This window comes from Mesocricetus auratus, unplaced genomic scaffold, assembly GCF_017639785.1.
Source record: "Mesocricetus auratus isolate SY011 unplaced genomic scaffold, BCM_Maur_2.0 Super-Scaffold_100011, whole genome shotgun sequence".
In the NCBI taxonomy this organism is placed as follows: Eukaryota; Metazoa; Chordata; class Mammalia; order Rodentia; family Cricetidae; genus Mesocricetus; species Mesocricetus auratus.
Window position 1 is genome coordinate 6576576 of NW_024429195.1, and position 23923 is coordinate 6600498.

Consider the following 23923-nt stretch of genomic DNA (forward strand, 5'->3'; position numbering starts at 1 on the left):
TTAAGAAAGGAAACCTCGCCGGGCGTTGGTGGCACACGCCTTTAATCCCAGCACTCGGGAGGCAGAGGCAGGCAGATCTCTGTGAGTTCGAGGCCAGCCTGGTCTACAAGAGCTAGTTCCAGGACAGCCTCCAAAGCCACAGAGAAACCCTGTCTCGGAAAAAAAAAAAAAAAAAAAAAAGAAAGGAAACCTCACTTGAGTAATAAGCAGTAAACTCTTGTTTCAAAGTTATGGTACGAATAAAGAAGGCCTCAAAGGATCAAAACGCAGAGCGGATTATTGATGAGGGGTGGGAGACCATGGTCCAATGTCAAGATTATTATTATTTCCCAATGGTACTATATAAAGTGTGTGTGATGATGTTGTTTACTGACGGGGGGGGGTGATATTGATGTGACCAACTAATTATGCTGTATGGTAATACACAGTTTTAGGACGAGACACTTTCCACCTAAATACTTTAGTGACTTTCACGGTCAGGTGATCAAAGGGGAAATTGGCAGTTGACCCCAGTGAGAAAATGTGAGAAGGCTCAGAGAGAGGTGTTTGTGGTTGTCACTTAGGTCAAAGCTCTTTTTATCCTTCAAATCCTCACAGAATGTTTTAGGGTTTGAAAATTTATATTCTTAGTAGGAAAGTATACTATAGGACTCGTGAGTTGATTTTCTTTTAGTGTGGCATACTGATTCACTGAATATAATCTATATTTCTCCTCCAAAGACTTGTTTCAACAGAGATTTCAGAAGCACTATAAATGTCCCAGAGTTTAGATAGAATTGGGTATAAAGGCAAGGATAGTGCTTATTTGATAAAAGGCAGTTTAGCCGTTCTGTTCTCACTGGGCCCCAAGGAGGAAAGAGACCACAGAGATGGCATGGGAATAGTCTCAGGAGGCTCTGGGCCAGACAACATGGGCTGGGATGGTGTCTCCAATTAGCCTGACCGTTCTACTCAGTTTCCTTCATTCAAAACTGTTGATAAGATGAGTATTGGCTAATAAAGTAAAAGTAAGTTAATTCATGGTAGTATAAGAAATCAAATGTTGGCAATTATTATTTTGACGCATAAAGCTTTTTTTAAAAAGTGTTTCAGACACCCAAATCAGCAAGTAAGACCAGCTTAATTGGCTTTGTTTATATGAAGGTAAGAACAACCCACACAGACTTCTCAAACACTTGAAATAAAATCAATACTTCTTTCCAGAAGATGAAAATACTGCAGTTAGTATGCAACTGAATGTTTCAGGAGTGAGTGAGAATGAGAACTTGATTTCCAATTTTGGCGGCAATAAAAGTCCTGTGTCTATTTAATGCGGTGGCCCTCGGGGCCTCGGTGTGCCTGAGCATCACGTGGAAGGAGGTTAAGTACAAACGGGGTCTCTGGCCCTAGATGCACATTCGAAACAAAATGTCCAAGTGATGCTGAGCTGCCACCACACGCTTTCACCCCAAAAATCGATTTAACAAGTGTGCCCACACTCAAAATTCACAACAAGCAGAATACGTCTTCCTAGTAGGGATATCTACCCAAGGGATTCTACAGAAAGCCATTTCAATTGGAAATACTCTGCGTGTGTACAATGAATGCTGTTTGTTCCTCAAAAGGCAGGGCCAGAAACATTTAGATAAATTTATTCTACAATTTCACTCCAAGTGTATCTTGTGCCTTTTTTTTTAGTATACAAGTCAAAGAATTGCATATAATTGTGACACAAAGGTTATTTAATGTGGTATTACCATTACCTACAGACTCAATACTAAAAAAAATAATAATAACATTGTTAATTATTTAACTTCTATTCAGGACAACCATGAAGGCTCCTTCATGCAATCATCCTGGTAGTGGATACAACTGCTTTCTTTCCTAATATAATTTGGGAGTCTAATAATTTATAATGGGATGATGCTGTTTTGCCCACAAAGACGTTAATCCAACACAGATTTTAAGTAATGACATTATGAACTAGGATAAAACAAGAAGCAAAAGGCTTACCACCCCTGACGAAGCACACATTTTGAGATAATAGAGTTAGCTGTGAGACAATAACATATCATCCACTTTGAACACACTATGTTTTCAGGTGAATGGCTATCTGGAAAAGCAGGCTTGCACCCTTCTCCCGGAAACAGGTTTAGAAGACTTCATCTCAACTTTGCATGGAAAATCCCCGCCCCCACCCCACCCCCAACACACAAAAACTCTCCACCTTGCTGATTCTATTAAAGATTTTAGAAAGAAGCTACAGTATCTTAAATTGGCTTTAGAAAGATGACTTCTCAGCCACCTTTGCCCCGTTATTTCCCAAGAGCTAAAAGCAGAAGTCCTAAAAACAGATTCGGTGTCTGCGCCGCTTTGAATGGAAGGTAGTCTCTTACTGGGATGTTCTCCTTCCCTTCTCCATTTACTTCTCTCTAGAACACTCAAGAGTGCATTGCTGAGAACTCAGCAGACTCACTATCACAGAGGGCGTTGGCAACTAAACTGAGCGACGGGGGGAAACACCAGATGCCTGCCTGCAAGTTCCACTAACTGGTAACACTGAAGACACCCTCATCCTTCAGAGTCAACAGGATTACCAGGTAATGTGACATTACCACTTGACAGACTTATAATATGAAGTATATGCATATTTTCCAAGTTTGTTCTTAAAATCCAAAACCTTACATAGCAATTCATGAAGTCAGAAGCGTATAGTCTGCATAACATTAAGTTAATAAGAACCAAGACACAAGTCTTAGTGGTATGGGAGATTACATTCTTCAGTAAAAATATGCCAAGCATGGAGAGATGTTGATGTGTTGATTGTGAAATGAGAATTAAATGTAAACAAAGGGAATGGCATTTCCCAATGTTAAGGAAGTTGTTACCTAACTTACCTACTGTGCACAATGAGCACTCCTAAGACAGAATTGCTAGAACTATCGAGGAACATACAAACAAAATGAACTAGTGATTGCAAAGTGGGCTGAACTCAGTGGCTCTCCTTCACCTCTGAGGTGCTGAGAGCTGAGGTCATTCTCCTGGTGATATTCTTAACTGTGTAATTTTCAGTAACTAAAGGATTCCACTGACATTTGGGGGGGGGATCTGCTATCTTCATTTATCATGTTAGATCTTGTATGACAGTTATGTGTAGTTTTTAACCATATATGAATATGAGGAATTCTGCTTTATGAGAAATCATTATATTTGTTTGATAGAAATTTGAAAAGCTTTATATTCCATCTTAAATATATATATCACATCACATCCACGTCAGCTACCCCTCTTCCTTCAGCTGTCTGTTGTCTGATAGCCTAGGAAATCAAACGAGGACTAATTTCTGCTATCTTATTTTAGTTATCATTAAATATTCCATAAACCCAGGAACGATGCTCTGGCTGCTTGGGAAATGTCAAGTAAAGGTCATACACACACACACTCACACTCACACACACTCATACACACACTCACATTCACACACACACACACTCACACACACACTCACACTCACACACACAAAGGCTGCTGTTGCTGCCTTCTTCTCCTATTGTTACTGTTTTAGGATTCACACTGAATGATACTCAAAAAACATATACAAACTTCAAGCAAAAAGAACAACTTGAAAATGAGAAACGCACAGGCTAAATCCTCTAAAGTATGTAATGATTCTTCTTAGGCTAATATTTGATTGCACGGCTGACTGAGCACAGGCAGAAACAACACCCGATACACAGGAAACGTTTGTGGATTTTTATTCTCTACAATATACTACTTATTTTGTTGAATAAACTTCCCAATAATGACTTCATACCAAATTCTTTGATTGGTATTTCATTTGTAATTCTAACTCTTAATCAATCACGTCTCCATTGAATCTATTAGTGATAATAAAGTGTGAAACCAGGAATTTGGGGTCAGAAGAAAAGGGAGCTGTCAACAGAAACAAAGGGCTACAGGTTTCAGAGAAGAAGAGGGAGAACTAAACAAAGCATTACTAGCATATCTGACATGGGCTTCCTATATAAACAGAGGGCAGACACTAAGGGGAATTACAAACATCATCATCATCAACAACAACAAAAAACACAAGGCTCCCATCACGCAATGCAAATCACCTTAATTTGTTATAGATGGAATATTTGTTTAGAAGGGAATGTTCAGGGATTCAGTTTTCTATTAATTCCTACCAACTGCCACCATAAAGATAGGAAAACTCATGTTTTAAGCAAAGCTGTACTTCTGAAAGTTATATATTTCTATAACAAGCAAACCAGTGACCTGTGACTGAATGTGAGCACACTCCCTCTCTCTGCTCTAGGAGCTAGCACAATGGAGACGCCTGATGTGGACACCACCACGGCCAACGCCACCGTCACAGCTGGGAATGGCACCCTGTGCAGCAGAGACTACAAGATAACCCAGGTTCTCTTCCCGTTGCTCTACACTGTCCTGTTTTTTGTTGGACTCATCACAAACAGCTTGGCAATGAGAATTTTCTTTCAAATCCGAAGCAAATCCAACTTCATTATTTTCCTGAAGAACACGGTCATTTCTGATCTTCTCATGATCCTGACTTTTCCTTTCAAAATTCTTAGTGATGCCAAGCTGGGAGTCGGGCCTCTGAGGGCCTTGGTATGCCAAGTCACCTCGGTCACGTTCTATTTCACAATGTATATCAGTATATCATTCCTTGGATTGATAACCATTGACCGCTACCTGAAGACAACCAGGCCATTTAAAACCTCCAGCCCCAGAAATCTCCTGGGTGCGAAGGTTCTTTCTGTCGTCATCTGGGCCTTCATGTTCTTGCTCTCGCTGCCCAACATGATTCTCACCAACAGGAGGCCCAAAGACAAGAACATAAAAAAATGTTCTTTCCTGAAGTCAGAGTTTGGCCTGGTCTGGCATGAGATAGTCAATTACATCTGCCAAGTCATTTTCTGGATTAATTTCTTAATTATCATTGTCTGCTACAGTCTCATTGCAAAAGAGCTCTACAGGTCCTACGTAAGAACAAGAGGGGCAGGCAGAGTGCCCAAGAAAAGGGTGAACGTCAGAGTTTTCATCATCATTGCTGTGTTCTTCATCTGCTTCGTTCCCTTCCATTTTGCACGGGTCCCCTACACCCTGAGCCAAACCCGGGCTGTCTTCGACTGTGCCGCTGAAAACACTCTGTTCTATGTGAAGGAGAGCACCCTGTGGCTGACGTCCTTGAACGCCTGCCTCGACCCGTTCATCTACTTTTTCCTTTGCAAGTCTTTCAGGAACTCCCTGACACGCATGCTGAGGTGCTCCAGTGCTATGTCACCCTCTGGAGAAAACAAGAAGAAAGGACAGGAAGGTGGCGACCCAAGCGAGGAGACCCCAGTGTAAAGCGTGACCCCGAGGGGCTGCTTCAGTCTGCGGTGTTCAGACGCCTCCAAGAAAATCACCGCAGAAAAATACTAACACTCACTTAGGAGAAGCTGAACTAATGGGAAGCGATGTTTATCTACTGATCCTGTCTTCAGGAGTGCAGTAGGATAAACTGCATCCTATTGCTATACTACAGGGAAACCCGCAACCCATAAAGAATTAGTGGCTTACCCAGTTCCTGCAAAATGAGCGACCATGAAATGTAATCTCCACTGTCGTTTTAAAATCCATTACCATTCAGTATTATTTCTGCAATATGTGAAAACTTGCGTTTGCTCTGATACATTAAGCCCAGTAACTCCTGACCTCTCATTTAGAGCAACAAGGACAACAGCAAACCCACAAACACTTAAACCAAATGAAATGACATTGGGTGAGACCCGAATTATTATACATGGTAGAGGTTTCATCTATCTTCCCATAAAGAACGGATACAGTGAATAAAACCATTAACTTAAGGAGTGTAACTTTCATAGCATTCTAATATTTAAAAAAGTATATGACTACTTCCTTAACACTAGAGAAAGCAATTTCACTAAGATTCTGAGTTTACTCAGTATGGTGCCATCATTGGCACTTGTCTTATTATTAATCAGCTTTAGAAATGCCTGCTGCTTGAATAAAAAACAAACAAAAAACCCACTTCTTAGTAAGAAAAGAAATAACTATAATTATCAAATTGTTCCTCACATCGACCAATAGGAAAGTGGTTGAACTATATGACATTACTTGTTTGTAATCATGTGTATACTATAAAGAAATTACGTTTATTCTGTATTGCTTTGTTGGAATTTCTTTGTTCAAAAGTTTAGAAACAATGGCTCAATCTTCTCCTACACTAAACAGTAAATGCATTTAAGAACTGCGGGCTAACACAGCTTTATTACACACTACCCTTCGGTCTCCTCAGAAAAGTCATGTCATGATTTTAAGTCTTCATGTAATTACAAAGGAGGGGAAATGTGCAGTCAGATCTCACAGTTGCCATTTTTATTTTATTTTTATTAACAAGGAACTAGTGCATATTTAGTGGCTATGGTGTGACACTTTGACATACACATATAAGCAACAGCATCCCAATTGGGGTCATACTTGGTAGCTTTAAATACAAACACAATACCTAATGTGTGGAATCTTCTGTCTCAATCATTAGTGCTCCCTGGAGGTGCTGCTCTGGCAGAAGATGGTATAGACAATAGCATCTAAATATCAGGCAGAGTAAATGAAAAGAGTAGATTCTAACATAGACAAGGCTGTTGATCTTCAATAACGTCTTCCAAACTCCAGGACGACTTCTCAAGGTAAATTCTGGCACAAAGCTAAGGACATGTAACTAACTCTTCATGTGGCAACTGTTCCCAAGTGGCGGCACTTCCCACTCTGGCACTGCCACAGCGAGAACAAGACATAGAGGCAGTGAGAACTGTGCATGGGCGGGCTGGGCACACAACTCAGAGAGAGACAGAGAGAGCTCTCGCCTAGCAATGCATGGGACCCAGGGTCACTCCCCAGCCCTGTAATGAGCAAAGAGGAGGTGCATCCTATGCTACGGAGCGCAGGACACACAGCTGCTGTCGTCTCTGCCTCAGTACTTCAGTCTCCTGCCAGCACACCCGTTTTTGGTTTACGAGAACACCGCAATGTGGGCGACAGAGGAGGAGCTTGCCATCAACCATTGCTGTCAAACTTCACTTTGCATACGAGACGAATAAAGGGCAGCAGCATCGCCCAAACCATCCACGTGTAGGATAGGAAGCGTATGGAAACTCTTCACCGAGGTCCGGGAGTTGGGGGCGAACCTGAGGAGGGACTTGGGGGGGGGAAGGGGGGCGACTACCTGAACAATCCTCCTTTTGTGGCTCCCCTAATTCACTGTGATATTTTTCTACAAGAGACAGACAAATAGTGCTGATAGGATTATGACAACAACAACAACACAACAACAAAAAATGCAATGTGTTTGGAATTACCTGTGTCTTATACTTATGTAGATACAGAATGAAATTTCAGAGTAAGCCCTACATCACACTGTTGGGTTTCTGTACTGAAAGGTAATAGGTACTACAAACTCCTACATCAGCCTGAACCTATTCAAGACAGTCTGAGAGACAGTGGCTTATGCCTATGGTCACAACCTCAATGGGTAAAGTAGAGGGTTACTTCAAGTTCAAGAACAGCCTGGTCTATAAAGCCAGGTCCCCATCAGCCAGGGCAAAAAAAAAAAAAAAAAAGACCCTGTCTCAAAGCAAAAGGAACTCCCCCAAACCCACATTCTAAAATGTCAGCATTATCAAATGTCTATTCTGCACAGAACCCATCCCCAGCTGCAAACACTTTGACATATATATAAACACATCTCATGACGCCAACTAAGTTTTTAAGTGGAACCAAACTTGGTGTAAGTGAATAATTGAAGAGGTGAGGCAATCCACACACCCTGCTTACAGATCCCTGCTGACCACCTGTTTATGAGGGGCCTGTGGTCGAAAAGATGCTTCTCATATTTCAGGAATAAATTCTGTGTCACGTGGAATGTCTGGGAAACTAAAATTCCAGTGTCCACAGTGAGGCTTCCTAGCAGCACAGCCATACTGTGAAGTTGTATACCTAAGACTCCCACGCCACAACAACAGAGCTGGGCTGTGGGACAAGCTGTGTATCTAAGACTTCCACACCACAAAAACCGAGCTTGGCTGTGGAAGCTGTGTACCTAAGACTCTCAGGCCACAACAACAGAGCTGGGCTGTGGTAAGAAAGACCATTCAGCCTGAGTCACTTAAAATTTTGACCTTTAAATATAAATATATATATATATCCTTGGGGATCGGAGTGGAGATTGGGTTGGGGGTTGCGGGGCCTGGTGGGGGTGGTGGGGGAGAAGGGGAGGGAGAGAGAGCTGGTATTGACATGTGAAACAAGATTGTTTCTAACCTAAATACAAAAATAAATAAAACTAGTAACAGAAAAAATATGTAAAAAAAAAAAACTAAGAATCAACCTTGGTATGTGAGAAAGTTAATTAAAATATGCTAACTGGTCATATACATAATCTGCCAACCCTCGACTCACCACTTCTACAACAGAAATAAAACATCAAAGAGAGTTCTCTTACCACACATGCAGGTACTGTTGTGCCCACACTCGGGACCCCCAAAACCACCAAGAGACCATATCCGGTGCAAAAGCAAAGATTCTTTTTAATTTTGAGTTAACTTGGGTCCTCCATCTGCCCAACAGAGTGGGTGGGGTAGAGGGACCCCAAGCCGCGGTGGGACAGGGCGTATATTAGGGGCAGAGCAATGGGGGTGTCTGGGAGTCTGCTACCTGCATAGCAACAGTCTCAGGATGGGTGCACCACCAAGTGGGGGAACCTGTCCCGAGTTGATTGGTCAGCTGCAGCTGCGGAAAGGTTGCTATGTGTGGAGTCCATCCAAGGGCCATGACTACGTGCTGCATTCCACTGTTATCAGTAAAGCACATCCAAAGCCTGCCAGCCAACTTCTGATTGGTATCCTCCAGACACCATGGAGAGTATCTGGAAGTTTATTCCCAGTAATTAGGGCAAGGTTGGGCAAGGTTGCGGGGGGGGGGGGTGGGAGGCAGGGCTCAGCCCCTCCTGCTGAGTCAGGGGCCTACATCTTGCTGGGTCTTTTCTGCATCCTGTCATGGCTGCCAAAGCAGGGGGGTGGGAGAGGGTCTGGGCCCTTCAGCCTTCCACTGTTCGTGAGCAACGGCCACGGTGGAATTGGAGTCGCCAGTGGGAATAGAAGATGTGGAATACAATTGTAATCACACTCACTGAGAAATGGTCTACAGCTCTGGGAGAAGACTTCAGCTTTGCATGCGGCAGAGATGCCATACCGGACCTGAAGATGAGCTTGTCACCCAGACCCTTGGCTACTTAGGCCAGAAGACAAGAGAGAAAACAGAAAACAAAGGAACAAAACATCTATGCAACAAAGGCAAATGCAAGAATCATTACCTAGACATATAATCATCCGAAATCCAGATGCCTAAATATCAGGGGAAGTCAAGCTATCACTGCTATCAGAGAGTATAATAATAATATATATGAGTAATCTCCAAAATTCTACCATGGAGTTCCTACAGCTGATAAACATCTTCAGTGACGTGGATGGATAAAAGATTAACTCAAAAAAAAAAACAAACAAACAATGCAGTAGCCCTCCCATATAAAAATGATAAATGGGCTGAAGGATAAATCAGGGAAACAATACTCTATACAATAGCTACAAACAATATAAGATATTTTGGGGTAACTCTAACCAAACAGGTGAAATACCTGCATGACAAGAACTTAAAGTCTTTGAGGAAGGAAATTGGAGCAGATATCAGAAGATGGAAAGATCTCCCATACTCAAGGATCAGTAGGATTGACACAGTAAAAATGGTCATCCTACCAAAAGATTCAATGAAATCCTGATCAAAATCTCAACACAATTCTTAATAGACCTCAAAAGAACAATATTCAACTTCATATTGAAAAGCTAAACAGAACAAAAAAACAGAATAGCTAAGACCAACCCCACATCTGACAAAAGGGCTGAGTTCCAAAATAAATAAGAGCTCCAGAAAAAAATTTAAAAATGGGGTATAGATCTAAATAGAGAATTCTCAACAGAAGAATCTCCAATAGCTGAGACAAAAATTAAAGAAAATGCTCAACATCCTTAGTCCATCGGGGAATGCAAATCAGATTCCGTCCTGAACCAGTCAGAATGGTTTGTATTAAAAACACTACTGATAGCTTATGCTGGAGCGGATATGGAGCAAGGAAAACACTCCTCTATTCTGGTGAGAGTGCAAACTTGTAGAACCATTTTGGAAATCAACATGGTGGTTACTCAGAAAATTGGGAATCAAGCTACCCCAAGACTCAGCTATACCAATCCTGGGTATATACCCAAAGGGCGCTCAATCATGCCACAGGACACTTGCTCAACTATGTTCACAGCAGCATTATTTGTAGTAGCCAGAATCTGGAAACAACCTAGATGCCCCTCAACAGAAGAATGGATTTTTAAAAACGTGGTGTATTTGCACAATGGAATATTACTCAGCTGTTATAAACAATGATGTCATGAAACTTGCAGGCAAATGGATAGACTTAGAAAAAAATCTTCATGAGTGAGGTAACCCAGACCCAGAAAGACAAACATGGTATGGACTTACTCATAAGTGGGTATTAGCTATAGAGTAAAGGATAAGCGTGCTACAATCCACAGCTCCAGAGAAGCTAGGTAGCAAGGACAGGCCAAGGGTGGATGCATGTATTCCCTCGGGAAGGGGAAACAGAAGAAATCTCCTGGGTAGACTGGAGATTAGTAGGGAATATGAGAGAGCAGGTTAGGGGATGGATAGAGGGGAGAGTCTCGAAAGGGATGTCTTGCTGTGGGAGGGGTCAGTTAGAAATCCGGTACAAGAGAAACTCCCATCCCAGGTAATAGTCCGTACAACAGTGAATATGTAGTCTGAATTGCCCATTTCCTCTGATCAGATTGATGACTACCCCAAATGCCTTCATCCAGTAACTGATGGCAACAGATGCAGAGATGCACAGCCAAGTACTGGGCTGAGCTAGGGGAATCCTGCTGAAGAAAGGGAGGGAGGATTGTATGAGTCATCGAGATCAAGGTCATCACAAGAAAACCCACAGAAACAGCTAACCTGGGCTCACGGAGTCTGGAATGACAGTTAGGGAGTCTGCATAGGACTGACCTAGGGCCTCTGCATTTGTGTCACTGCTGCTGTCCACACGATTACACAGTAAGATTCCAGGGGACATATTCACCAGGCTAACCCACAGGAATCATCCTATTTGCAAACCCGGTGGGATATGTGCCTTTTGAATAGTCACTGTCATCCCTGTAAAACCAATGCGAAACCAGAGTGCTTCCCCTTTTCCATAGACCACACTCAGAGCTTCAAAAGACAGGAGACACAAATGTCTGACCCCCACTAACAGCCCACTCAGGAGAATACAGCCTACTGCCTACCAGCCTACTAGCTCTGATGGAAGCTGCAACCTCCTTGGATCTCTGATAGCTTCTCCCTTTGATCTCGTGTTGAGAGAACTCACTACCAATTGTTGAGAACGCTAATATGGATTAAGGGCCCACTTTCCTTCCACAGCTTGTGCTGGGGGGTTATGGCCCAGTTATATCTAAGCAAAAGAAAAACCCAACACATACAGCGTTTCTTCCTTTTCTTATATTTACTAATTATAAATTTCTAGTATTTCTTCCTTGTTTTATACTTATGAATTATAAACGTCTAGGTCTACTAATGACATAAATGTTACTTATTCACTAACACCTTTCTCTCTTCCTATTGATAATAAGCCCCTCGCTCCATTTAACCCTTGCCCTACCTTTTGAGTTTTGCAGTGATGCTTAAGAGTTACACCCTCCACCTCCCACCCCCTCCCAGAGACATAAATGGCTTGACTTATCTCAAGACTTTATATGCCTTCCTGGTTGGGGCGGGGGCTTATGCGTGCCTGTATCCTTGTTAGTGTCAGAATTGTCAATTTTAACTGTATGTCAATTTTAACTGTATAAAGATTGAGTATTAAAAACTAAAAGTCTTGTGGGATAAAAAATGCCTCCATTCAAAGAATAAAGAACCATGAGAGGGCCGGGCGGTGGTGGCACACGCCTTTAATCCCAGCACTAGGGAGGCAGAGGCAGGCGGATCTCTGTGAGTTTGAGGCCAGGGTGGACCGACAGCCTCCAAAACAAAACAAAACAAAACAAAAAAAGAACCATGAGAGGAATGTAGATGAGCAGGGCTCCCTCAGAACCCTTGGTTTATTCCCCCCAGAACTCTTTTTTAGCCAAACCCTACCCAACTGCTGTCTAAGCCCCCAGCCTGAACCCCGAGAGCACACAGAGGCTGGAACCTGAATGCTCTCGTTTATGTGACAGACGTGTAGCTGGTCTACTTGTGGGACTCCTAACAGAGGGAACAGGGCCTGTCTCTAAAGCTTTGGCTGTCTCCAGACCCTTTTACTGGTTTTCAGAAACCTATTCCTCCTCCTAGGCTGCCTTTCCAAGTCTTGATACAAGGGAAAGTGCTTAGGCCTAACCTCCACTTGACAACGCCATGCTTTGTTGACACCCATGGAAGGCCTGCCCCTTGCTGAACAAAAACAGTGGGGAGAAGTAAGAGAGGGGAGAGAGCAACCACATGGAGTCGGGTCACTTAAAAGGGGAAGTGTTCCCATGCTTACTGGCATGCCTACTGAGTCATTACATGGCCCATAAGGAGTGATGTAGCGATGACATCATCTCCACTGTGCGCCCCGCCTGTCGTCGGGGGCGGGGTCAGCATAACACTGGTGTTCCAACAGGGGAGCAGAAGGGAAGTGGAGGGAAGGAACTGGAGGAGAGGAGGGAGGGAAACTGAGTTCTGGAAGTAAAACAAATGATTAAATGTAACTAAAAAGAGAATGGGATTATTAAGTGGCACACTCCTTGGAGAAACCCATTTGGAAATATTATATGATGTTCTGGTACATAACCCTTGATCCACCCATTCTTGCTCCAGTTGAAAGAAACACTTAAGAGTATATGGATGTGTAACATCCAGCAGTAATAGCTGAAAAAAGTCAAACTAAATGTCCATCAATAGCCGCTTAACTAAATATGGGACAGTCACTGGGTAGTATGATGGTCATTGCGTATGTACTAACATAGACTAAAACAACAACAACAAAAAATTCATGCTTACCCAAATAAGCATAAGTACTTTGCACACTGCTATAAATATAGATCAACCTTCACTGGTATCAACCACGTTGGTATTTGGAGGTTACTTTTTTAATAGTTATGTGATTGTATTATGATGTATATATGTGTGAATCTGTGTAGACCATTGGCACACACATAGGTATCAGAAGACAACCTCATGTGTCAGTCATCCCTGCTGTCATGCTTGAGATGAGGTCTCTTCTTCAGGGCTGCATATATCAACCTAACTGGCCTGCAAGCTTCTAGGGAACTCTGTTTCCACACCCCCATCTCACTGTAGGAGTGCTGGGATTAGATAAAGACACTACCATGTCTAGCTATCTCTATAGGCGTTTGTGGATCTAAAATTTATGCTTCCAAGCTTGTGTGGCAAGTGCTTTACCTACTGAGTCATTTCCTATGTCTTTGAATTTTCAAACATATGCTTTCTTTTATGATTAAAAAAAATTTGTCACTAAATATTAAGCATTTCAAATAATACTGTGGGTGTACTGCCTGTCTCTAGTTCAATGAAGAGAATCTAATACTACTGATTTTCATTTCCCAATAGTTCTGGACATCTGCTTGTAAATTACACAGTTTAACTTACTATCACTTTTGGTTATGGTAATATGGAAAGTTTCAAACAATTTTACACCATCCAAGGAAAGCACCTCAGCATAGTTCAGATGAAATGAGAAGTCTCTTCTAGGAATATAGGAGTTTCCACTTCAACTTTCATTCCAAATGACAGCAAACACTTTTAATTTTCAAATCTTATTTTCATGATACATGTTAGCTGTCTCACGAGATGGCCTCTCACTCTTAACCCTGGTCCAACTGAGAAATCATGAAAGATTAAAAAAAGAAAGTAATGGCAGACAATTCCCACTACATACCCTCTCCTTCCTGACCATACCAATTGGACAATTTACATTTTCCACCTTAAGCAGGAGTTTGGAGCAGACAGAATTACAAGTTTGTTCAATTTCATGGCTTTTTGGTTTTTGTATACCAATCAGTGAGTCTTGGGATAAGAACTCCATAATGGGGTAAGGCACTCCAGATTCTTCTTGCTGATATCTCCGGGGAGCGGCAGGCTATCGGGCTAATGGTGAGTTTACAGTTGTCTCTGTTACCACTATTTTGAGGAACTGCTTTCTTTCCGCATTTTAGTTTCTCCGTCTCTAAACTAAGGTCAGGCTCTGTAGGCATTATAAGGGCTATGATAACATAATAACCAGTAATAGCATAGCTATCTTGATGTTTATTATTTTTAACTCTATTTCCTTGGAGCATACTAGAATTCCCAATCTTTAGTTTATTCCCATTTGGCAAGCTCCTAAATTATGAGACTTTTCACTGCACGTTTTGTATTTCTTCCTTCCTGGCCTTCATGAACTAAGCCAACAGCATTCTGGTTTTCTTTTTAGCTGACTTGACAAGCTGGCATAGCATCTCTCATAATAGGCATCATTCTAAGCGTGTGGCAGACAACCATTCATCTCACCCCCTTAACTTCATAAAGATAAGATTGTTGTGTATTTACATCATAAAGAGAAGGCAAGCATTTCATAGCGAGTGTTACTAACATCCCAAATGAACAGAAAAGTAACAGGTGGACAGAGACTTGGACCTAAGTCCTCTAGCTTTCAGATGTTGCTTCCACGGTGCTCTAGGGAACAGCTCTTGGATGGACCCTTTAAAAGGGAAGACTTTTTCCTACAGATATGAGCTTCACTGGGAAGATCTGCTAACATACTGACCAAGGAAATCACTTTGAAACACTTATTTAAAATGTTACAACCCCCATTACAATGGCCACAAATAACATAAAATATCTTGGAAGTAACTCTAACCAAACAAGTGAAAGACCTGTATGACTTTAAGATTTCAAAGAAAGAACCTGCAGAAGGCATCAGAAAATGGAAAGATCTCCCATGCTCTTGGATAGGTAGGATCAACATAGTAAAAAAACAAAAACAAGCAAACAAACAACAACAAAAAAACCTGGCAATCTTACCAAAAGCAATCTACAGATTCAATACAATTCCCATCAAAATCCCAACACAATTCTTCACAGTCCTCAAAAGAACAATACTCAACTTCATATGGAAAAACAAACAAAAAACCCAAGATAGTCAAAACAATTCTGTACAATAAAGCAACTTCCTGTTCTAGTGACTTGAAGTTCTACTACAGAGCTACAGTAATAAAAACAGCTTGGTATTGGCATAAAAAACAGACATGTGGATCAATGGAATTGAAGACACCAATACCAACCCACATACCTATGAACACCTGATTTTTGACAAAGAAGCCAAAATTGTACAATGGAAAAAAAAAAGCATCTTCAACACATGGCGCTGGCGTAACTGGATGCTGGCATGTAGAAGAATGACAGATGGATCAATATCTATCACCATGCACAAAACTTAAGTCTAAGTGGATTAAACCTCAACATGAAACCAACCACACTGAACCTGACTGAAGAGAAAGTGGGAAGTACCCTCGAATGGATTGGCACAGGAGACCACTTCCTAAACACAACACCAGTGGCACAAACACTGTGAGCACCCATCAGTAAATGGCACCTCCTGAAACTGAGACCTTCTGTAAGGCAAAGGACATGGTCAGCAAGACAAAAATGACAGCCTACAGAATAGGAAAAGATCTTCACCAACCCCACATCTAACAGCAGGCTGATCTCTAAAATATATAAAGAACTCAAGAAGCTAGATACCAAAATACCAATTAAAAATGGGGTACAGATCTAAACAGAATTCTCAACAGAATTATCTCAAATGACCAAAAGGCATTTAAGGAATTGCTCAACATCCTTAGTTATCAGGGAAATGCAACTCAAAATGACTCTGAGATACCATCTTACACCTGTCAGAATGACTAAGATCAAAAACACCAATGACAACGTGTGCTGGAGAGGATGCGAAGAAAGGGAAACACTCCTCCACTGCTGGTGGGAGTGCAAACTTGTACAACCTCTTTGGAAATCAGAATGGCTGTTTGTCAGAAAACTGGGAATCAGTCTACCTCAAGATGCAACAATACCACTCTTGGGCATACACCCAAAGGATGCACATTAACACCACAAGGACATCTGCTCAACTATGTTCACAGTAGCTTTATTCATGATAGCCAGAACCTGAAAACAACCTAGATGCCTCCCAACCAAAGAATGGATAAGGAAAATATGGTACATTTACACAATGGAGTATTATTACCCTTCTATAAAAAACAATGGCATTATGAAATCTGCAGGCAAATGGATCAAACTAGAACAAACACAAAAACATCCCGAGTGAGGTAACCCAGACCCAGAAAGATAAACATGGTTTGTATTCACTTATAAGTGGATATTAGATGTAAAACAAAGGATAACCAGGCTATAATCCACAACTCCAGGAAGCTAGGTTAAGGGGGGGGAACCTAAGAGGGACACACATGGCAGGTCCCATAAAGAAAAACAGTTAAAATCTCCTGAGCAAACTGGGAGGGGGTAGTAGGGAGGGGATGGGAACACGAGGAATCAAGAAGACCCAATAGGGGAAGGGACAGAGGGGACAGCAATGAAAGAGATGTCTTGATAAGGGAGCCATTATGGGCTTGGGGAGAAACATGGTGCTAGGGAAATTCTCAGGAACCCACAGGGATGACCCCAGATTAGACTCCTAGCAATAGTGTAGAGAATGTCTGAATGGGCCTCCTCCTGTAACCGGATTAGTGACTGCCCTAACTGTCATCACAGCACCTACTTCCAGTGACCGATGAAGGCAGAGGCAGTGACCCACAGCCAAGCACTGGGCTGAGCTCCTGGAGTTCAGTTGAAGAGAGGGAGGAGGGATCGTATGAACAAAGGGAGGGGTCAAGACCACCATAGGGAACACCATGGGACACCTGAGATGGGGGGAGCTCACTGACTATGGACTGCCAGCTGGGAAACCTGCCTGGGACCAAAGTAGACCCTCTGAATGTGGGTGACGGTTACGTGACTTGATCTGTTGGGGGTGGGGCCCTGCCAGTGGCACCGGGATCTAGCCCAAGGGCATTAAACTGGTCTTCTGGAGCTCATTCCTTATGATGGGAAACCCTGCTCAGCCTTGACACAGGAGAGAGGGGCTTGCTCCTGCCTCAACTTGGTGTGCCAGACTTTGTTGACTCCCCAAGGGAGGCCTTTCCCCCTGTGAGGAGAGAATGGGGGTGGGAAGGGGGGAGACAGGGGGACAGGAGAAGGGGAGGGGGAACTGGGGCTGCTATGTAAAATGAAAAATGAATTAAAAAAAATGTTAGGGCCAGGAAGACGTCTTGGCCAGAGAAGACCTTCCATGCAAACAGAGTTCAATCCATAGCACCCACATGCTGGAAAGAGAGACCTGACTCACTGAAGGAGTAACACACGCACACACGTGCACGTAATAAACATGCATTTCACAAACAAAAGAATGCACCTTTGTGACCCTTGAAATGGACACTGCTGATCGGTTCCTCTTTTCAAAGTTTCCCACATTTGGCATTTTGAAATTTGAGCAAACTATGATTTCTAGTTCTCATGTTATGAAATTATCCTGCACAGAATTTCCCTTGTTTAAAGAGAAACCTTGCAGGCCTTCATTTTTATATTGGACTGAAGGCTATAGGGTAAAAATCAAAATTAGCTACGTAAGCTAAAAAAAAAAGTATACCTTAAAATTGTTTTTGCTATGTTTTTAATCCTCTTCTGAAGCAAAAAGACACATATTTAAGTTATGGTCCATCACAACACTGAAATTCGAACATACTTCAGTCAAAGAGAAAACTGTTTTAAAGTGTGCCACCCATTCTGGCAATTCTAACCAAAGTTCCCAGGCATCACAGTGCATTCCATTTTAAAACATTCAAGTGTGGAATCTACATATTCAGAGTCCTAAACCAAGTCGTAGGACTTGATCAAACCCTGTAGACGGTCCAACTTCACAGCAAGCGTGTGGCAGGAAACAGGAAGTGAGGCTTGCCAGAGATAGCCGCACGTCCTCCCTAAGGTCACCTAATTTCCTCTTTCCCTTCATCTGTCTGGCAGGCAAGCACACTGTCACACACTATGACTCTCCCCACACTTTGTGAGAAGTAAACACTGGACGCATCCTGGCCCAGCATTGATCCACAACATCCTTTTAAGTCTCAAGAATGCAGGTGGTTTCCCAAGATGGATTTCTAAAGGTGACAAGCTGCATCTTCACTCAAACTGGCAGTTGAGGAAACCAAAGCAATGACTGACTGACATTTTTAGGTCCCCCCCATATGCTCGGTGCTACCAACCATCCACCTCCCCAACAATTCCCATGGAGTAGAGGATGCCTTCAAACTTGACACACGAGGAAGTAAGATGCATAGCCCCCTAAAACGTTTGTTCCGCCCCAATACCACATGCCAGAAAGGGCCACAGACAGTAGCTCCTACTTCTTAGAAAACGTGGCACATTATACCCCAGAGATCTGGGGGTCAAAAGACAGACAGCAATGTCCGCAGAAATAAACAGACCGCCCCCTCTTCATACAGACTTCTCGCAGATATCCTGTAGGGTGCAGAAGGTAAGTGTCCGACTTTCAAATCAGGTCTTCTCCTCTTTCCTGGTTGTAAATGGTTACTATTTTCTCCATCATTTAAACTCCTATTACTACAGATGAGGTATTGAAAAAGGTCACTGATCATGACTAATAAAAAAATAAATGAGTTTGGGGGCCGGAGAAATACCACAGCAGTTAAAAGCGTGTTCCAGGCGCCCACCATGGGTGGCTCACAATCGCCTGTGACTCCAGCTCCTGGCAATCCAACACCTCTGTGTGCAGCTGAATGAGGATGCACCCCCTACACATACAATTAAATGTAATAAAGTGTCGCACATGTCAGGGATGTGGCTGAGTGATGGGCGTACCTGCTGAGCCAGTGAACGCGCTGCGTACAGTCCTCAGCACACGCAAACCAGTAGCTACCACTGGCTAGTGCTCCAAAGCGCTGAAGATAAAGAGGTTCTAGAAAACATGGGTATTACAGAAGCCCGCAAGTGAAAATGAGGAAGGAAAGCCAGTACAAGAAAGCAGAACTTTACTGCACAAGCTATTCGTGGGTTGCGCTAATGACTGTCACAACACACACAGCCGAGTGTCTTCCCAAACCAAGGTCAGTTTCAATCTTTTCTTAAGAACATCCTTGCTATGATAGATAGAATGTGGCTAATTTATTTTTAAAAATCTAAATATTCTATAAACATGGACTATAAGAATAAGGCACTACATAATATGTGACAACCTACCCTGTACTCCTCTTACTTCTCAAACTGGGTACTGTTATTGCAATGTAATGAGTGGTGCTTGCTGTTTGAATTTCACAAGGGTATAAATTAATGGGACTTAAAAAAAAAAACAAGCTATATGCTCAAAACGTTCTAGCCAAAAATCGGATCTACGGAATGTGTTGCATAATGTGGTTTCTTTTTACAAAAAGTCACGTTTGCCAAGTCTCGAGGGCTGCTTGTTTTCTTTGTTTATGTGCGAGTTTACGTACGACAGCTGATGCTTGCTTATGTGTGTGTTTACATACAATAGCCAATGCTTGAGACAGCCAATACCACCACGGGGATGCAGGACTTCAACAAGTCTGAGCGGTGCCCCAGAGATACTCGGATGACACAGCTGGTGTTCCCAGCCCTCTACACGGTGGTCTTCTTGACTGGCCTCCTGCTGAACACCTTGGCCCTCTGGGTGTTCGTTCACATCCCCAGCAACTCAACTTTCACCGTCTACCTCAAGAACACCCTGGTGGCGGACTTGATAATGACACTAATGCTTCCTTTCAAAATCCTTTCCGACGCACACCTGGGACCCTGGCAACTCAGAGGCTTCGTGTGCGTCTTCTCTTCCGTGGTCTTTTACGAGACCATGTACGTCGGCATCATAATGCTGGGCCTCATCGCCTTTGACAGATTCCTCAAGATCATCAGGCCTTTCAAGAACTCCTTTGCAAGGAAACCCGCTTTTGCAAAGGCAGCCTCAGCTGTCACCTGGCTCCTGATGTTCCTCATCTCCCTGCCCAACATGATCTTGAACAGCAAGGAGGCGACGCCGTCGTCAGTGAAGAAGTGTGCGTCCTTGAAGAGTCCCCTGGGGCTGGTGTGGCACCAGGTCGTCAACCAAACATGCCAGTTCGTTTTCTGGTCTGTGTTTACTCTGATGCTTCTCTTTTACGTGGTGATTACCAAGAAAGTATACAATTCCTACAGAAAGTTCACAAGTAAGGAGGACAAACACAGAAGAGTGGGGGCGAGAGTGTTTGTCGTCATCGCCGTGTTCTTCGTCTGTTTCGCTCCGCTGCATTTTGTCAGAATCCCATACACCTACAGTCAGACCAACAAGACCAACTGCCGGCTAGAAAACCAACTGTTCGTCGCCAAAGAAGCAGCTCTCTTTTTGGCTACAACCAACATTTGTATGGACCCGCTAATATACATACTCTTATGTAAGAAGTTCACAGAAAGGATGCCGTGCTTGCGAGGCAGAGCGACGGCAGCACCGGGCCAGGAGCACCACTGCAGTCACACAGACAACATCACCCTGGCCTGACAGCATGTCCCACACAGTCATTCTGCTCGCAGCTTTGCTTCTGTCTGAGGACGGGACTTTAGAAAGATCATCTGCTTGGAGACTTCGTGTAAGCCTTACAGGAAAATGGGGGGGAGGACAAATGTTTTCCTACTTTTTATTACCCTAAAATACGGAGATTAGGCACATTGTAACTTACCCAGATATATTTACAAGCAGGATGAATTTACATTGGGCAAATGGCCACTAGGTGTCACCTTTTGAAGAGCATTTGTGTAACAGAGAAAAGACTAATGGGTAACAGGTATGCCTAAAAGAGAAACTAACAAAAAAAAAAAAAAAAAAACCTCCCTCCTAGGGACCACCTCACATTCTCTCTCATACATCATTCCTAAAACATTGTGGTGGCTTCTATAGCCGTCAGAATGCCGACACCTGTGGGCATAAACCAATAAACTTGCCCATCCAACACCTGTGGAGGGCAGCCTAAGGCAGTAGTAGCTGAAAGAGATACAGTCTGAGGAGCCAACGTGGGCCAAGATGATCCCAGGAATCCCCAGATGTTTCTCCTTACAAGTCCACCAGAAGAGGCACAGCCTACAGGCAAAGCCAGCACACAGCCCTGTGCCATCTGGGAGGCAGAAGGGGATGCTGGGGCCTTGTTGTACACGTCCTTATACTAGTTTGCTGTGATGCCGGACCGCATTTCCCAAAGACAGGGTTCTTAAAAAGACAGATACGTCACACATTTTTGGTATCTTCTAAAACCCTACACACACACACACACACACACACACACACACACACACACACACACACACACGGACTGCAGACTCCCAGCACACAGGACATACTAACCATGGTGCATATAGGCGATGGAACGGTTGCTAATACCCGTGTGGGAAGATTTTTCTCAAAGTCTGATTCATTCTACTTGGGCCCATATGCTTTTCTGGATCTCTTTGTGGGTTTACATAAAAGCAAAGTGTGTTCTCCTGGAATTGTGCGTGCTGCCGTTGAACTTTCCTAGAGGGCATGAGGACTCTCCCTCTAACCCTGCCTGCAAGATGAAGTCTCGGGTCTCTCCCCTCCCTGCACTCCTCCTCGCCCCACAGCCCACAGGACCTCCCATCTGTCTCTATGGCGAACCCCAGAGCTGCCATCACTCACTCCAGGTAATCTCAGGCGTCCAATGCCCAGCCTCCCGCTACTGCCTCAGCCCCAATCACTCCCCCGCCCAGCTGCACGGCGTCATTCCCCACATGGCTTTGTGATAATCTGGTTAAATGCATCTACCCCTTAAATAGACTGGGTATATATTTTGAGGACAGAGAAAGTTTCATTGTTTAATTAATAAATGTTAATAAATGCTTGCTAAGCAAATCAAAGGGGGCATTTTATTTGTTTGATTATTTATTTATTTATTTATTGTTTGTTTGTTTGTTTGTTTGTTTGTTGAGGCAGGGTACTACTATTTTTTCTGGTTGTCCTGGAACTCACAAAGACGTGCCTGCCTCTGCCTCCCAAGTAGCGTGCTGGGATGAAATGCACGCACCACCATAGCCAGCTCAAACAGGTCTTCCTATAATGCACTAGAGAAAGCAAAAGGAATGCCATCTGCCACTCAATTATCACTGGGCTTCCGGGGTGGGCGGTGCCATCCAGCAGGAGAACCCTGTTGCAGTTGATCACACTGTGAAACCGGAGTCTGCATTAACAGAAATCAACCTTGGACCAGGAGGCAGAGCCAGGAACTCGTGGGCAGGAGCCAGCCACAGCGAGTGAGCGGGAGCCGGGGGACGGGCAAAGGGATGCACCAGATGGAGAAGGGAGGAACCTGGAGTTTCTCCCCGTTTCTGGTTGCCAGTGGCAGGAGAGGCACTTCTCTTGCTGGGTCTCCAGCCAAAAAGGAAGGTCAGTGGGCTGTTCCTCAGGCTCTCTCAGCTAGCGGGTTTCCACCTCGCCATCTGACTCCCGAGTCGTTATCGGTAAATAGAACTCTAGAGACTTGGTTAAAAATACGACATCTGGCACGGGCGGCAGAGCCGGCACCGGTGGGACTGCAAATCCCACAGCGTCAGTATTTAGGTTCCTGTGCTGGCCTGCCTTTGGAGTTCTGATGGGATACTGCCATTAAGAGCACCGGGCGGTGGTGGTGCACGCCTTTAATCCCAGCACTCGGGAGGCAGAGGCAGGAGGGTCTCTGTGAGTTTGAGGCCAGGCTGGACCGACAGCCTCCAAAACAATACAGAGAAACCCTGTCTTGTAAAACCTAAAAAAAAAAAAAAAAAAAAAAAAAAAAAAAAAGAGCACCACCTGTGCTCACTCACATTCACTGGTCCCTTTTAAAAGGGCCCTGCCCACCTCCCATCCCCCCTCTGACTCTCCCTCTCTCTGCCTCCCCCCTTTCCTCTCCCTGCTGCTCCTATCCCTTTTATGATCCTTTTTTCCCTTAAGAAGCCCTCTGCTTTCTCTCTCAAGCCATTTTTGTAATTTACAACAACTAGGCCTTGCCCTGAGTCTCTGGGTGCTGACTGCAGGGCCATGGACACGATACTTTAGCAGTACATTCAGTACAGCCACTAAGATGACAGAAAAACAAATGAACCCTAGCATTTACAAGATCCTGGATTTGTTCCCCAGCACGGGGATGAAAAAAAAAAAAGATTTTAAAACAGAAGCTTCAGTCTTGAGATCTCTACAGTTGCTTTCCCACACAGCGTGCATACAGGAGCAGAGGAAGGGCATCACCCACCTGGGCTATGAAGGGCCATGAATGAAACAAGGAAACCAAACCGCTCAATGCTCGAATTTTAAGACTACTGACAAAAAATGCTTTGGTCACCCCATCGTTGGGTAAGTCAAACCTGTAACTGCTGCATATTATAAACCTCAGAGCTGATTCTTGGTCTCCCACATAAAGCAGTGAATGGTCCCTATGGTTACAGACATCACTAAATCCCCAGGACGGTCACACAGCACATTGCAGTCGCAAGACTCTAACCCTGTGTGACACATGACCGCATCTGAGCCACATTAGCAGTGATGGTCCACAGCTGGTAGTGTGGCCCATGCAGTTTACCTCTCATGACAGTTTCAATTTCCTGGACATGGGCTTACAGCTAATACAGTTTTTTTTTTTTTTTTTTTTGGTTTTTCGAGACAGGGTTTCTCTGTGGCTTT

The 23923-nt window shown here is 43.5% G+C and overlaps 3 protein-coding genes across 9 annotated transcripts in view; 2 read left to right on the forward strand and 1 right to left on the reverse strand.

Annotated features, from left to right (window-relative positions):
• Nucleotides 1–6174, forward strand: part of P2ry12 (purinergic receptor P2Y12) — a 41260-nt gene extending 35086 nt beyond the window's left edge. Inside the window, exons 2-3 of the mRNA XM_040754389.1 lie at nt 2416–2579; nt 4301–6174. Coding sequence (XP_040610323.1) covers nt 4312–5355 — 1044 coding nt within the window. The 5' untranslated portion in view covers nt 2416–2579; nt 4301–4311 and the 3' untranslated portion in view covers nt 5356–6174. The remainder of the gene's footprint in view (nt 1–2415; nt 2580–4300) is intronic.
• Nucleotides 1–23923, reverse strand: part of Med12l (mediator complex subunit 12L) — a 307049-nt gene that overhangs the window by 71232 nt on the left and 211894 nt on the right. The window lies entirely within an intron of this gene.
• P2ry13 (purinergic receptor P2Y13) lies at nt 19135–22128 on the forward strand. The gene is made up of 2 exons (XM_005077913.4): nt 19135–19322; nt 19748–22128. The coding sequence occupies exon 2, from the start codon at nt 19751–19753 to the stop codon at nt 20759–20761; it is 1011 nt and encodes a 336-aa protein (XP_005077970.1). The 5' UTR covers nt 19135–19322; nt 19748–19750; the 3' UTR covers nt 20762–22128.

Coding starts and splice junctions, on each gene's coding strand:
- P2ry13 (XM_005077913.4), top strand. CDS start 19,751: ATGCTTGAGACAGCCAATACCACCACGGGGATGCAGGACTTCAACAAG.